This window comes from Dasypus novemcinctus, chromosome 11 (genome assembly GCF_030445035.2).
Source record: "Dasypus novemcinctus isolate mDasNov1 chromosome 11, mDasNov1.1.hap2, whole genome shotgun sequence".
In the NCBI taxonomy this organism is placed as follows: Eukaryota; Metazoa; Chordata; class Mammalia; order Cingulata; family Dasypodidae; genus Dasypus; species Dasypus novemcinctus.
This window is the reverse complement of record NC_080683.1, coordinates 5,205,668-5,218,051: the sequence shown is the minus strand read 5'-3', so window position 1 is coordinate 5,218,051 and position 12,384 is coordinate 5,205,668. Positions and strand designations below refer to the sequence as shown.

Here is a 12,384-nt window from a genome sequence, read left to right as displayed (position 1 = left end):
TAGCTCTGTGTAGATAGACTTGGACTCCTGTCAGCTAATGCCGCAGGTCCCCGGCCTCTTGGCTTTACTCCTTTGGGCCAAGGGGAGCAGTGGGTGAAGGGAACGCTAGACCACGGAGGTTCCGGCTAGGTCCTGCAAAACCCCCACTCGGTGTAAAGCAGCGTGGGGTAAATGTCCTCGCTGGTTTGGGAGAGTGATACTCCATGAGAACGTAGCATCACGGAGGGATATCTGGTCATTCTCCCAGGCTGTCGGTCTACTTTGAAAATGAAGATCCTACCATTCTGCTGGTCCTTCTAGAGGTCCCAGCCTAGGAAAAAAGATAAAAGCGGTAAAAGAACAATCTCCGTTTATTAAACAGGATTTTTCTGTTTCACCACACACTCCAGAAAAAAAGGAAATGAGGCTGGGAGTGGAGAAAAAGGGACAGTGGTGGGGGTTAGAGAAGACTGGGAATTGGGTGGGGAGGGAGAATGAGAAAACAAAATAAAACCGGCAGGAAGAGCATCTCCCTACACTTAGGGGGTGGGCGGGGAGAGGGAGGGAGGAGGGGGCCAGGAAGCTCTATACAGAGGGGTTCCCCCCAGCCCACACACACACACCCCGGATATATACAGTACAAACCCCAGATAATTACAACAGCCAAAGAGGAAAGGTGTTCAGGGGTTGGGCCTGAGGTGGGGAAAGCAGAGGAGAGGGCACAGGGATAAAATTTCACATATTTACAACTTTTATATAAGTATAAATTTGGCCCCGGCTGGGTGTATGTGTGTAGGGAATGGGACTGAAGGGGAACTGTCCATACAAAAGAAAGAGGGGTGGGATCTGGGAAAAGTCTCAATACCAAACGCAAGAAGGGATGAGGGGGCAAGGCTGGGTAGGGGACAGCAGTCAGGGAAGAGGGGGTGGCAAGGAGGGGCTTCTCCCCTCCTGTGGCCTACCCACCCTAAATCCCATCCATCCTACCTCCCCTATCCCGCCAGAGAGCTATGTACAGAGAAACACCGAAAAATTGTGGAGCTGGCGGGAGGGAGGGAGAGAGGTGGAGGGAGATTGGGGGCGGGAGGGGGGAGGATGAGAGGGAAGCCCAGCCCTGTCCTACCTCCCCCGGGGGACAGAGTTATGGAAGGGGGGGGCCCAACACCCCTCCTCCAACACAGGTCCCCCCACCCTGGGGGAGAGAGACATGGCTTTTCCTAGTGTAAGATCCCCCCTCCCCCTGGGAGTAGAGACCAAGAGGAGAGACGGGAAGGGCAGGGCGGGTGGGCACTGCTGTGAGGGTGGGCCAGATCAACTAGTCTGTCCTCCCCCACGGACACGCCCTCCTAGACCCCAGCCCCTCCCTCACCTCAATTCCACCCCACCCAATGCACTGGGGGAGGGGGGGGCATCAGCCCCCTCACCCCGCTCTGGGACCAGCCAAGAGCAGCTCAGGTGTGGGAAGAAGGGGAGACAGCTCCCATTCCCCCTTGCCGCCCCCTCCCTGCCCCGGTGGCCCCTCCACCCCATCTGGTTCTGGGTGAGGAGGGAGTAAATTTGAGAGTGGTGGGAGGAGAAGGAGTTTGTGCGTGCTGAGCCCCCCAGACGCTCCTGAGAAATCAAGGGGTAATAGGGTCCCCTCACCCGGGGTCCCCTCCCCATAACAAGGGGGGCAGGGGAGGCCAAAATGGGGCGGTGGAGGGGAATTAGATTGTCAGCTCTGGTTACTGCTAAAAAATCACCCTGAAGTTGAAAGTTTGGAGGTGCCACACCCCCAGGCTGGGGGCGAGGGTCTGTCCCCCAGTGCTCAGGGGAACGATGAGGCAGAGGGTGGGGATAGCACCCCAGAGTGAAGGGGTCTGTGTGGGGTAGGTGGTGTCCTAGGGCAGGGGTCCCTGGGGGTCAGAGAGGGGGCAGCACCCCAACAGGAAGGAACGGGGTGGCTGAGAGTCCCCGCTCTCCCTCCTGGAAACGGTGCAGTGGGGGTGGGAATCAGGGCCCCCCAAGGAGGCATCCATGGAGGCAATCCCGCTGTCCCTCAACGACGTCCGGTCCTGGTGGTCGTGCTGCTCCGGGGCGGGGTGCATGGGGACGGGAGGACGGGGTCGGCGGTGCTGGGTGGGCTAGTGGTCTGCGGTGTTTCGAAACTCGCCGTTCTCGGTGATCTGTAGCCGGGGTGGGGGGGGCGGGGCTGGGGGGGCCAGGCCGTTCCAAGGTGGGGCCAGCGTCACACGCGGGTTTGTTGGACCCAAGGGGGGAAGCTGCCTCTCCTGCAAGACACCAAAGAGGAGAGCGCGGACTTATTGAGACGCTTCGCGGGGGCCTGGGTATGAGCCCCCTAGCAGTGGCCTCCCCCACAGCCAGCCTACCCCACAAGCCACACTCCCCGTACCCCCCAGGACCATCCACGCCATCCTATTTTGTTTCTCACCTGCAGCAGAAGGTACGTCCTCTGGGATCAGGGAGAAGAAAATCTCACCCACCCCCCCCCCCCCCACCCCCCCCCCGACGCCTAAGAGGGGCCTGTTCAACCCAGGGAGTCACACCAGGAAACCAGCTCAAAAGAAACAAGCTGCTGCCTCTCCCCCAGGTAACCCCTCGAGCGTCACCTGCTTATTTCCTGCCCAGCCCACCCTTGGCCTCTTGGGAACCCCCTTCCCAGCCCACCCCCAATCCATGGCAGGAACTTTGTTTTGCAAGAACAAGGGGAGGCAGTACAGAAAAACCTCATTAATCCAAACCCCCACAGATTTGGAATTTTTTTCATAAATTGAACAAAAACTGGGCTTGAGTTTTCCTTTTCTCTCTGAAGAAAGGGTGTATGCTAAGCAAATTAGTGGTGGAAAGCTGTCTGTAGGAGGGGATATTTGACCTATGCAGGAAAACGGCCTTTTCAGTGCTGTCTACTAATGCATGCTCCCTGAGGACCTGGAGTGGAAAAAGCCTTGGTCACTGAGTTCTACTTACTGTATATTTTGAAGACATGCATTTCATTAAATAGACACTGTCATTCATTTTGTCACTTATTCAGAGTGGCCATCTTCTCAAATACAACATTCCAAATTAGAGAGGTTTAACTGTACTGGGGGGAAAGGAAGGGGATTCAGGGAGTGGTTTGAAAAGAGAAAAATATTGCGGGAGGGCCGCCTGCCTTGCTCTTACAGCAGAAATGATTAGGAGCTTCTGCAGAGACACGGTGTGTCCCGATCTGCCTCCCCAGGAAGCAGAAACGGGCTTCGATCCTTTGACCCCCACCTCCCTTTCAGTCCCTTTTCCCGGTCCTGTTCTCATCACTTCTTTATCTTCTGTTCCTCTGCTGAGGGAAGAAAGCTAACCTGTAGCACCCACCCTCCCTTGGCACACACACTTCTAGTTGCTAGCTTGGCTTTTTAAAAGACAGGGTCAAAATTAATTTTATATTAATGGCTGAGCTGCAGAAGGACTGATACCTAGCAGTGGCTTAGAACAAATGTCCACGTTATTTCCAGGACCACCGGGCATTTAGGCCTGGAAATAGCTGACCATATCACCAAAGGATGCAAAACATTCCAAGCAAAGTCTCCAGAGCAGCTCGTCCAGCCCCAGGTCCAAGAGCTCACCTCCCAGAAGGCCACCAAAGCCCCTGCCCTCTTAGCTGACCGGCATCTCGCACACTTGCTGCGAGGCAGCGAGAGGAAACGATGCCTGCCTGGGCGTCCTGAGGAGGGCAGGAGAGCAGGGGAAGGAAATCGCAGATCCCCTTCCCCTTGCTCATCTGCTGGCGACAGCACACAGGCTCCCCCCCTCCCCATGGACCCAAATTTAGAAAGTGGATAAATTAGGGTGCCATTATTCATTTTACAAAAGAATTCACTGCAGGAGTCCTTTAAATGATGCGGTCCCCTGGTGCCTTGTAGCATCTGTTTACAGATCACTAACTACTTTGACAGACAGGCTGGGCAGGCAGAGTTAAAATTACAGTGTGAGGAGCCACTGCCCACTGCAGATCAACCCCACGGAAAATAAAGCATCTCAGAAATGATGTCCTTCACTGGCAGGTTCCCATTTGCCAGCTTTCTAGGTGGAATCATGTCCAGCCAAGGCCACTGGGTGGTGGGAGAGGGGCAGCGAGTGGCACTAGCAAGCCAGGGCCGTGAACTCTGACAAGAATAGAAGGCTATGTACAATTCTGTTCCCAGCACCTCTGCCTGGGAATCAGCATGGCCACTGAGCCCATGAGCTTATCTGAGAAGACGTCTTGCTCCACTCCCAACTCCCACATCACAGGAGCAAGTCTAGTCTGTCCAAGATTCCTTTCTGGCCCCTTCTGGCCCTGCCCACCCCTCCTACCATCAGGACATCTGAACAGCTTTCTTTCCAGAGTCCCCTAGAGTCTCCCTGAGTTACTACTCACTCTAACTCCTACCCACTGAGGGCTAATATGGGCCGCAGGTGCCTTCTACCTCAAAGGTGTAGGGGAAGAGGGAGAGGGAGAAACAAGTGAGGGGTCAAAAGGAGGAGGGGTAGAGAACCCGGGTTAGGGGAGAAAGAGGAAACCCCCACCTACCTGCTGCAGTCAGCACAGCCCCACAGCCAGGGTCCCCCAGCCCATCGTCACCCCCACCCCTGTAGCAGGCCCCACCCCCAACGTCCCAGCCCCCAGACGCTCTGGTGAAATGGGGGGTGACAGACGCACACTGGAGAGGTCGAGGAGGAGGTTTTGGAGCCGGGGGGCCGGGAGGCCGTGAGCAGGAAGGTGTGTCTGGGGCTGTGTCTGAAGATGCTGGGCCTGCCCAGGGTAAGAGGCCTCTGTGGACTGGGGAGGAAGCTCCGAACAGAGCTGGGAAGAGCAGAAGAGCGGTCTTTGGGGGCTGCCTTGGGAGGTGGGTCTGTGCAGGAGGTGTCAGGAGGGGGGTCTGTGGAGAGCAGTGGTGAGAGCGGGAGAGGCTCCAGAGTTGGAGGGGAGCGGGCTTCATGACCAACCTGCAGTGGTCCGGAGTCACCTCCCCCTGTGTCCTCCGCCCGTGGTCAAAGCGGAACCAGGAGAATTACCTGATGAGGAGCTGCAGGGGGAGAGAGTGGGGTCACGGGGTCAGGAACCTTGGTGGTGGTGGTGGGGGAGCCTGGTGGTCAGAGCAGAGGAAGGAGCATGGGGAGGAGAGCATGGGCAGAATCTGGGGAGAGCAAGGGGTAGGGGTGCAGAAGGGAGGTCTTGGAAGCTGCCTGGTGAGAAGAGAGGGCGGGCGGCAGGGAGCGGAGACGCGAGTCCAGTGTGAGGGCCAGAAGGGTCGGGAGGCCCCGCGAGGCCTGTGCGTCCACACCGAGGGAACGGCAGCTTACAGGCAAGGCCCTGGAGGCAACCTCCGAAGAGTCCGCAAGGACAGGCTATGCAGGAGTTGCCAAGGGGCCTGGAAAACTGGGGAGCGAAGAGAAGAGGGGTGATAGGGACCCCAAGTCTACAAGGTACTTGTCAGGGCCTGGGGAAACCAGAGCTCGTACCCCTCTATGTCCTCGTCTAGCCCTCCTGGCCCCGAAAGAGCTTGGAGGAAGCTCATCCCCCTGCCCTGAACAGGAGGGGGCAAGGAAGGGGCAGGGGTTCAAGGACCTGGGTGCTGGTATGGGGGCAGCAAGAGCGGGGCCTTCCAAAGTACTGAGACGCAGACAGGAGCAGGGAAGAGGGAGCGGGAAGGCACAGAGGGTGGGGCTGACGCTGCCAGGAGTGACAAAGGCACAGACGATGGGATGGAGATGGGGTCAGTGGGGGCTGCAGGGAGCAGCCCGTGGACAAATGGAGGACAACGGGAGAGACAGGTGGCGATGGGGCTGGGGTGGCTGGTGCAGTGGAGGCACGAAAGACAGTGGGATGGATGGGGATGGGACACAGAGAAGATAAATGACATTGTAATTTCCACCTGAGCGTCGAGCAGCCTCTTCTTGGGCTCGGGCAGCGGCTCAGCCATGGCGGGGTGGTCCCGGCGCAGCTCCTCCTCCACCAGCATCAGCCTGAAGGGACGGGCTTCAGTGGGGTTAGTGGCGGGCACGGGCTCGGAACCTGCCCACGGAGCTCCTGATCCTGGGGAACCTCAGCTCCCTAGAAAGACCTCAGGATCCCTCCACAGCCCTGACCCCAGGGGCACACTCGCCACCTCCTCTCAGGGGCCCTCACATCTCCCTGAGCCACAGAGACCTCTACGCCCGGAGCCCCCGGCCCCCGGCCTCCTGGTTCGGAACAGCCGCACCCCTCCCACCGACCCGGGGCTGAGGACCTGGCTGCACGTCCCCAGCCCCGCCTCACTGAGCCCAGGCCATCCCCAGCGACAGCCCGAGAAAGCCCTAGTCCCAGAGGGATGGCAACAGTCGTCATCACTGCCAGCACCTCCCTGCCTCGGACGAAGACGCTCAAGATGATTTCTGGAATTCACGAGGAGTTAAAGGCCCTCCTGGAGGCTATCAGTGAGAGCAGTGGTTTAAAAAAAAACTTCCAGTCAAGACGCCTTTTTCCTCTAACTAAATCTCACTCAAAAGCACATTCAGAATGGACCAAAATGGAGCTGGCTCTGGTTGGTGTGGGCCCACGACTCCTGCCTCAGCACCCCTAGCTTTCGAGATAACTGACCCGCTTGCCGAGACACCTCCTTTGGGGCCTGGGGCTCAGGAGTGCATTTGAAAACTAGTGCACAGGCCAAGACGAGGGTCGTTTCACTTTCTTACAGAACAGCTTTCCAAGGTGTCAGCCTAAGTTGGGGGCAGGCAGGGGCTACTCCGGGTAGGGATCCCTGCTCAGGTTTGGGGTGAAGAGCACAGCCTGAGCTGAGAATTGCAGACACATAATTATGGTTGGACAGTAACAGACACATTTTCCAGAGGCTTCAGAAGTTCCACTCAGGAGAGATCAGAGTTTTGTAAGGGGACATTAACGCACAAAGGCTTCTTCCTATCTGGCGAGGGGGTGGGTGGCATCCTGGCAGCAGGGTGGTGGCCTTTCCTGCTGGTCTCCCGAGTTTGGGGATGAGGGTGGGAGGGGGACCTCACTTGCTGACTCCAGCCTCAGGCTCTTCCTTGCTGCCCCTCCCCGGGCCGCCCCTCACCTGCCAATGATGCTCTTGATCTGCGAGTCCTTCTCCACCTGCTGCTGCCTCAGCCTCTTCTCGCTTTGCTCAAGTCGGGCCTGATACTGCATCAGAATTTTGCTGGTCTGTTCCTCCTGGGACAGCAGCCTCCGCTCGTATTCCTCCAGCTTCCGGTTGGACATGTGCAGCCGTTCCTTCAGCGAGTGGATCTCCTCCTCGTACTCCTTCACCTGCCCGCCGGGCACACGACCCCGCACTGTGAGGGGCACTCCACCCTGAGCCCGCTGGCCCGTCTCCAGCCCTGCCTGCCAGGCACAGCCACCACACAGGGAGGGACACCTGACCACTGTCCCCGACCTCTCCCTGCCCATGGATCACACAAGCACACCCGCCTTGGAGAAGGCTCCCCTCGTGGAACTGAGTCTCTCTCCAGATGGGGGAGCAACAGATTCCCACACCCTGAAAGCTATATACTTGCCCTCACATGTGCACCCAGAGAGAAGGATCCACACAGAAACCCAGACAGACTCAGACACACCTTGAGTGACCGTACCCCGAAATTAAAGACAGTACGTAAAAAAAAAGATACTAAAAAGAAAAAAGAAAAAACTCTGTATAAATAAATAAATAAATAATTAAAATACAGACAGTATGGTGATGACAGCCCAAACCTAGGCCCAGAGCACATGGAAAACACAGAAGAGAAGATTTCGAGGAAGAGAGGGAGGCACTGTCCTACGTGTGCCTGCATCCTTTGCTCGTCCCAGGGCCGGCAAGTGAGGTAAGTGTCTGTTAGCAGCGCCCCTGGAACTCCAGGGCTGGAAGGCCTCCGAGGAGTCACAGGATCTGCTCTAAGGTTCTAGAACTAGTTAGGGGCAGGCAGGGGTTACTCCGGCTAGGGATCCAGAATATGGCATGGCAGCCACTAGCCAGGTGTGGCTATTTGAAACTAACATTTCAGTTCCTTGATTGCACTAGCCATATGTGGCTACTGGATCAGACACTGCAGGTTATAAAATATTTCCATCATTGCCATAAGTTCTATTGGCCAGTGCTGGTCTAGGGCTTTTCTCAACAAGGACTCATCTGGACCACGGAACAGGAAAGACGATTTGACGGGCCGTTTTCTCAGTTCTCTGAAGAGAGTCCATTCATAACCAACACCACTCTAGGAAAGAAACTCATCTGTTGCCTATGAGGGACATCTTAGGACATTTGGACTTAATTTTCTCACAGAATTTGGTAGGGAAAGGTTGCTGGAGCAAGCCCCTTGAAATCAGGCCCAATGTTTTCTTATGCTCAAAGACCACTACCCCCAAGAAACCTCTCTGCTCCCCCATTTAGGGTGACCCTTTCTTTGCATATGACTGAATCCTGCAGCCACCCTCCTTCCTCAGGGCCTTGGAGGAACAGCTTCCCCAGGGCACTTTCCTGCTAAGTCACCCGTGATGCTCCGAGCACGTCGGGCCCTTTGCCCTCAGCACCCATCAGCAGTCTCCACTGGCTTTTCACACGTGGGCCAATGCACACCCCTTTCCACAAGCAGTCATCGCACACCGGCCCTGTCATCCAGGCCTTGGCACAGCGACTGGGTAAGCCAGACCCCACTTGTAGTGCAACTGCAAGCCCCTCTCCCCACCAATTTATTAGCACAGACTGCAAGTAACTTTTCCTTTTCTGAGCAGTCCCCGGAGCACACGGCTCATGTTCTCCCTGGGAAGAACCTGGAAAGTAATGCTAATATAGAACATGGTTTCCCCCGGATAGTCTACCATATATATAATCTAAAAATAGAGTTGATATTTTCAACCACCCAGTTATATGTACCTGGTCTCCCCTATCAAACTGAAGGATTTCTAAGAGAAGGGAGCAGGTCTTTGCTTTGTTTCACCTGACCCTGGAAGTTTTCCCTGGAAGTGACTGGAAGCTTCCCCTGCAAGTGAAGGGAAGGCCGAGGGGCGGGGCGGGCAGGGCCCGGCGTACCCTGTCCAGGCGGCTCTCATCCATGGACTTCGAGTACTCCTTGAGCTTGTACTCCTCGCGCTCGATGTGGGCACTCTCGATGTCGGCTGACAAGTGAGGCATATTGGAGACCCAGGCCACCGTCCGCTCAGAGGCCGGCATCGTGGGGTTCAACGTAGATGGCGTCTGAGAATGCTGGGCCATGGCAAGGGTGGGGTAAAGAGAAAAGAAAGGTGGGAAAAGGCAGGGTACATTTAGAGGGAGCGAGCACAGCCAAAGGAGGCGGTGGGCCGAATCCACCCCCTGCCCCAGCACTACCACCTCCTGAGGACTCTGCAAGTTACTCATTTAGTCTGTCTCCCTCTGGCATGGCAGGGGGACAAGGGTGGGACTTTCGTCTACGCTGATCACAGCCAGAGCGTGGTGCCTAGCAGAGCACATGACACAGAGCAGGTGCTCTACAGACACACTGGTTTAACCAACAAAAGGAGGGGAGAACGCTGACTTCAGGCCAGACTCTACCCCACCCCGCCCCCACTCCCCCACTTCCTCCCCGCTCCCTGCTCTTCACCCAGGGGACTTCTCCCCACTCTCACCCACCTGCTTGTGATGGAGGGCTTGAGCCCCCCACCCCCTCCGCCGCCACCGCTGCCCCCGCTGCCCCCGATGCTGCCCTCCTTGCTGAGGCTCTGCTGCCGTGGACGGGCAGGGCCGTAACTCGGCTCCGGTGACTGCAACAGATTCCCACTGGAGGGCCGGGGTTTCTGGGCAGCGCTGACCGTCAATTGCTGGGACTTGCCCCTCTGCAACGGAGGCGGCTGGCCCCCGCCACCCCCGCCGCCGCCCCCGCCGCCGCTGCCCCCCGCCAGGCCCTGAGGGGGCTGGCCGCTGGGGACCGATGGTGATCTGGGGAGGGGAGAGCATGTGCTGCAGGTTGTCCTGGAGTGAAAGCTGCCGACGGGTGAAGTCAGTGCCAGAGGGTCCAAACTCGTCGCTGTAGCTGTGGCTGTGAAGGATGGAGGCGGCAGGGGGCTTGGGGACCCCTGAGGAGAGGTCCTCGCTCTTGCTATAGCCATGGAACGGGGCAAAGGTGTCCCCAGGGGGCTCTCCACCTCGGTGGTGGTGATGGTGGTGATGGTGGTGATGGGAAGAGGGTGGCCCATGGCCACCGCCCCCTTCCGTGGCCACCTGGGGGACCTGGCCCGTCAGCAGCCATGTGGAACAGAGGGTTCTGGAAGGAGAGGGGGATGCGCAGTTGCTGGGCGGGGACACCGTCCGTGGTAACGCCATCTGGCTGAGACGCATGCCAGCCGCCGTGATGGACGAGCCACTCCCCTGAGAGAGGCGCCCAGCGGGGGCGGGCCGCAGCCCCAAGGCTGCTGTCAGCGAGGCCTGGCTCGAGTGCAGCAGGTCCCCGACCGCCGCCAGGTTGGACACGCTGCTGCTGTTGAGGCGGCCGCCGGGCCCGTCGCCCTGCAGGTCCAGCATGGACACACTCTTGTTGACACTCAGCATCTTCTGCTCCGGCTCCGTGATGTCCGAGCTGCTTGTGCAGTACGCCGGCGAGGACCGTGCCAGGGGTGGGCGGCTGACGTAGAACAGGTCTTTGCCCCCGCCGGGGGGCGGCGGGGGCGGCTTCTCCTTGGTTGGGGAGGGGAGGCGCGCCATGTCCATAGAGCTGTCAGAAGGGAAGGGGCGCACGAGCAGGTGAGGCCAGGGCTGCTGTGGGGTGAAGAGCGGGGACCCGTGGGGGAGGGCTAAGCTGCTGGCGGCGGCTCTGGAGAGGGCCAGCAGGGAGGACAGGAGGGGATACCTGGGAGGAAGGAGAGGACACAGCCCCTCCAGGAAGGGAGTGAGGCCCAGAAGGGGGGAGACGGGGGCACCGAGAAGGATGAGGGCGAGTCTGGGCAGATATGGTGGCGATGAGGCTGCACTGAGGAGGAGAGTGGAGGAGGGTGAAGGCCAGTGGAGGAGAGGGAGCAGCCAGGAGAGGAGGGGGAGGGGAGAGCCCCTCACCTGTTGAGGCCTCGAGCCATGAAGGACTGAAGGTCGATGGAGCTGGAGAGAGATGGAAAGAGGGACGAGCACAGACAGAGAGAAGGAGAGAGGTGGGCAGAAGGAGAGGCATGGACGAATGGCAGGATAGGCGGGCAGGGTGGAATGATGTCATGGGAGGAGAGGGCAGGGGAACAAGCAGGGCGATCATCAAAATCGTGACCCACAGGGAGGCGCAGGCACCGACCCATCCGGGTGGAGCTACAGCCCCGGAGCAGGCTCCTGGGGGCCGCCAGGCTTCCGGGTGTGACTGCTCTAAGGTGCTGGATCAAGGGGGGGTCCGTGAGGTGGTGGGTCTGGGGGGAGTGCTCGTTCCCGGAGCTGCCTGAGCGTTTTGATGCCACAGGGCTGAGCTGGCATGTTGAGCTGAACCTCAGCCCTGGGACAAGCACGGCTGGGCAGAGGCGCAGAGTGACCGCGGGCCGCGCGGGTCTCCTGGGCTTACCACTAAGCCGGAGCCGAAGGCACGTCCTGCTGCTGGGGCTCTGGGGTTCCTGCTCCCGCTGGCTTTAAAGGGTTCTCAGGGTACCACTGGCTAATGTCTCCTGACCATTCGGCTCTGAGAACCTGCCTATTTTTCCTTTCTTTCAAGCCTAGAGAGATGCGCGTGGGGCCCAGAGCGGTATTTGCGACAGAAAGGTAGGAGCTCCCCGGGCACGGGTGGGGGCGCCCCACGGCACTCACCTGTTGAGGTCCCGCATCATGTAGCCCTGCATCTCTGCTGACGGCCCCCGCAGCACCACGGGCTGGGGCCGGGGCCGCTCGCTCTGGCGGCTCGGCTGCCTTTGGATGTTGGGGTTCCTCAGCGCTGTGCTGATGTCATTGAGGAGCCGGGGCAGCGGGCCCAGCTTCAGGAGGGCTTCCTGGAGGGAGGGGTGAGAGTATTCCCTGGGGCCCTCAGAGGGCCTCGGGTGGCGCGGGCAGAGGGGTGGGGACGCCTGCAGGAACAGGGAGGGCAGGGGCCCTGGGAACAGCCGGGGCAGGGGCACTGGCTGACCTTGCTGAGCTGGGGCAGCACCTCCCAGAGCAGGGCGTGCAGCGTGGAGAGCTCGCGGCCCAGGTCGATGTAGCCCTCGAAGCTGCTGCTGTTGGTCAGCGTGTCAGGTTGGAGATCTCATACAGGAACTGCTGCATGGAACCCCACTCCAGCTCCAGGAACTCATTCATGAACCCCAGGAAGTCCTCCTTTGAGGTAAACCTGGCCAGGGGATCCAGAAAGTAGAAGTTGCAGACACACAAAAGGACATACACATACACACACACGCACGCACGCGCGCGTGCCAGGCCTGCGGGACTCGGGAGACCCTTCCGCACACCCCAAGCCCACTAGAGGCTTCGC

At 58.8% G+C, this 12,384-nt stretch overlaps 1 protein-coding gene across 1 annotated transcript in view; it reads right to left on the bottom strand.

Annotated features, from left to right (window-relative positions):
* Positions 1 to 332: 332 nt before the first annotated feature.
* Positions 333 to 12,384, bottom strand: part of SYNGAP1 (synaptic Ras GTPase activating protein 1) — a 30,921-nt gene continuing 18,869 nt past the window's right edge. The window contains 12 exon segments of the mRNA XM_058306575.1: positions 333 to 2,249; positions 5,871 to 5,961; positions 7,047 to 7,258; positions 9,012 to 9,185; positions 9,587 to 9,847; positions 9,849 to 10,166; positions 10,168 to 10,280; positions 10,283 to 10,668; positions 11,007 to 11,048; positions 11,730 to 11,908; positions 12,043 to 12,149; positions 12,152 to 12,243. Coding sequence (XP_058162558.1) covers positions 2,103 to 2,249; positions 5,871 to 5,961; positions 7,047 to 7,258; positions 9,012 to 9,185; positions 9,587 to 9,847; positions 9,849 to 10,166; positions 10,168 to 10,280; positions 10,283 to 10,668; positions 11,007 to 11,048; positions 11,730 to 11,908; positions 12,043 to 12,149; positions 12,152 to 12,243 — 2,122 coding nt within the window. The 3' untranslated portion in view covers positions 333 to 2,102.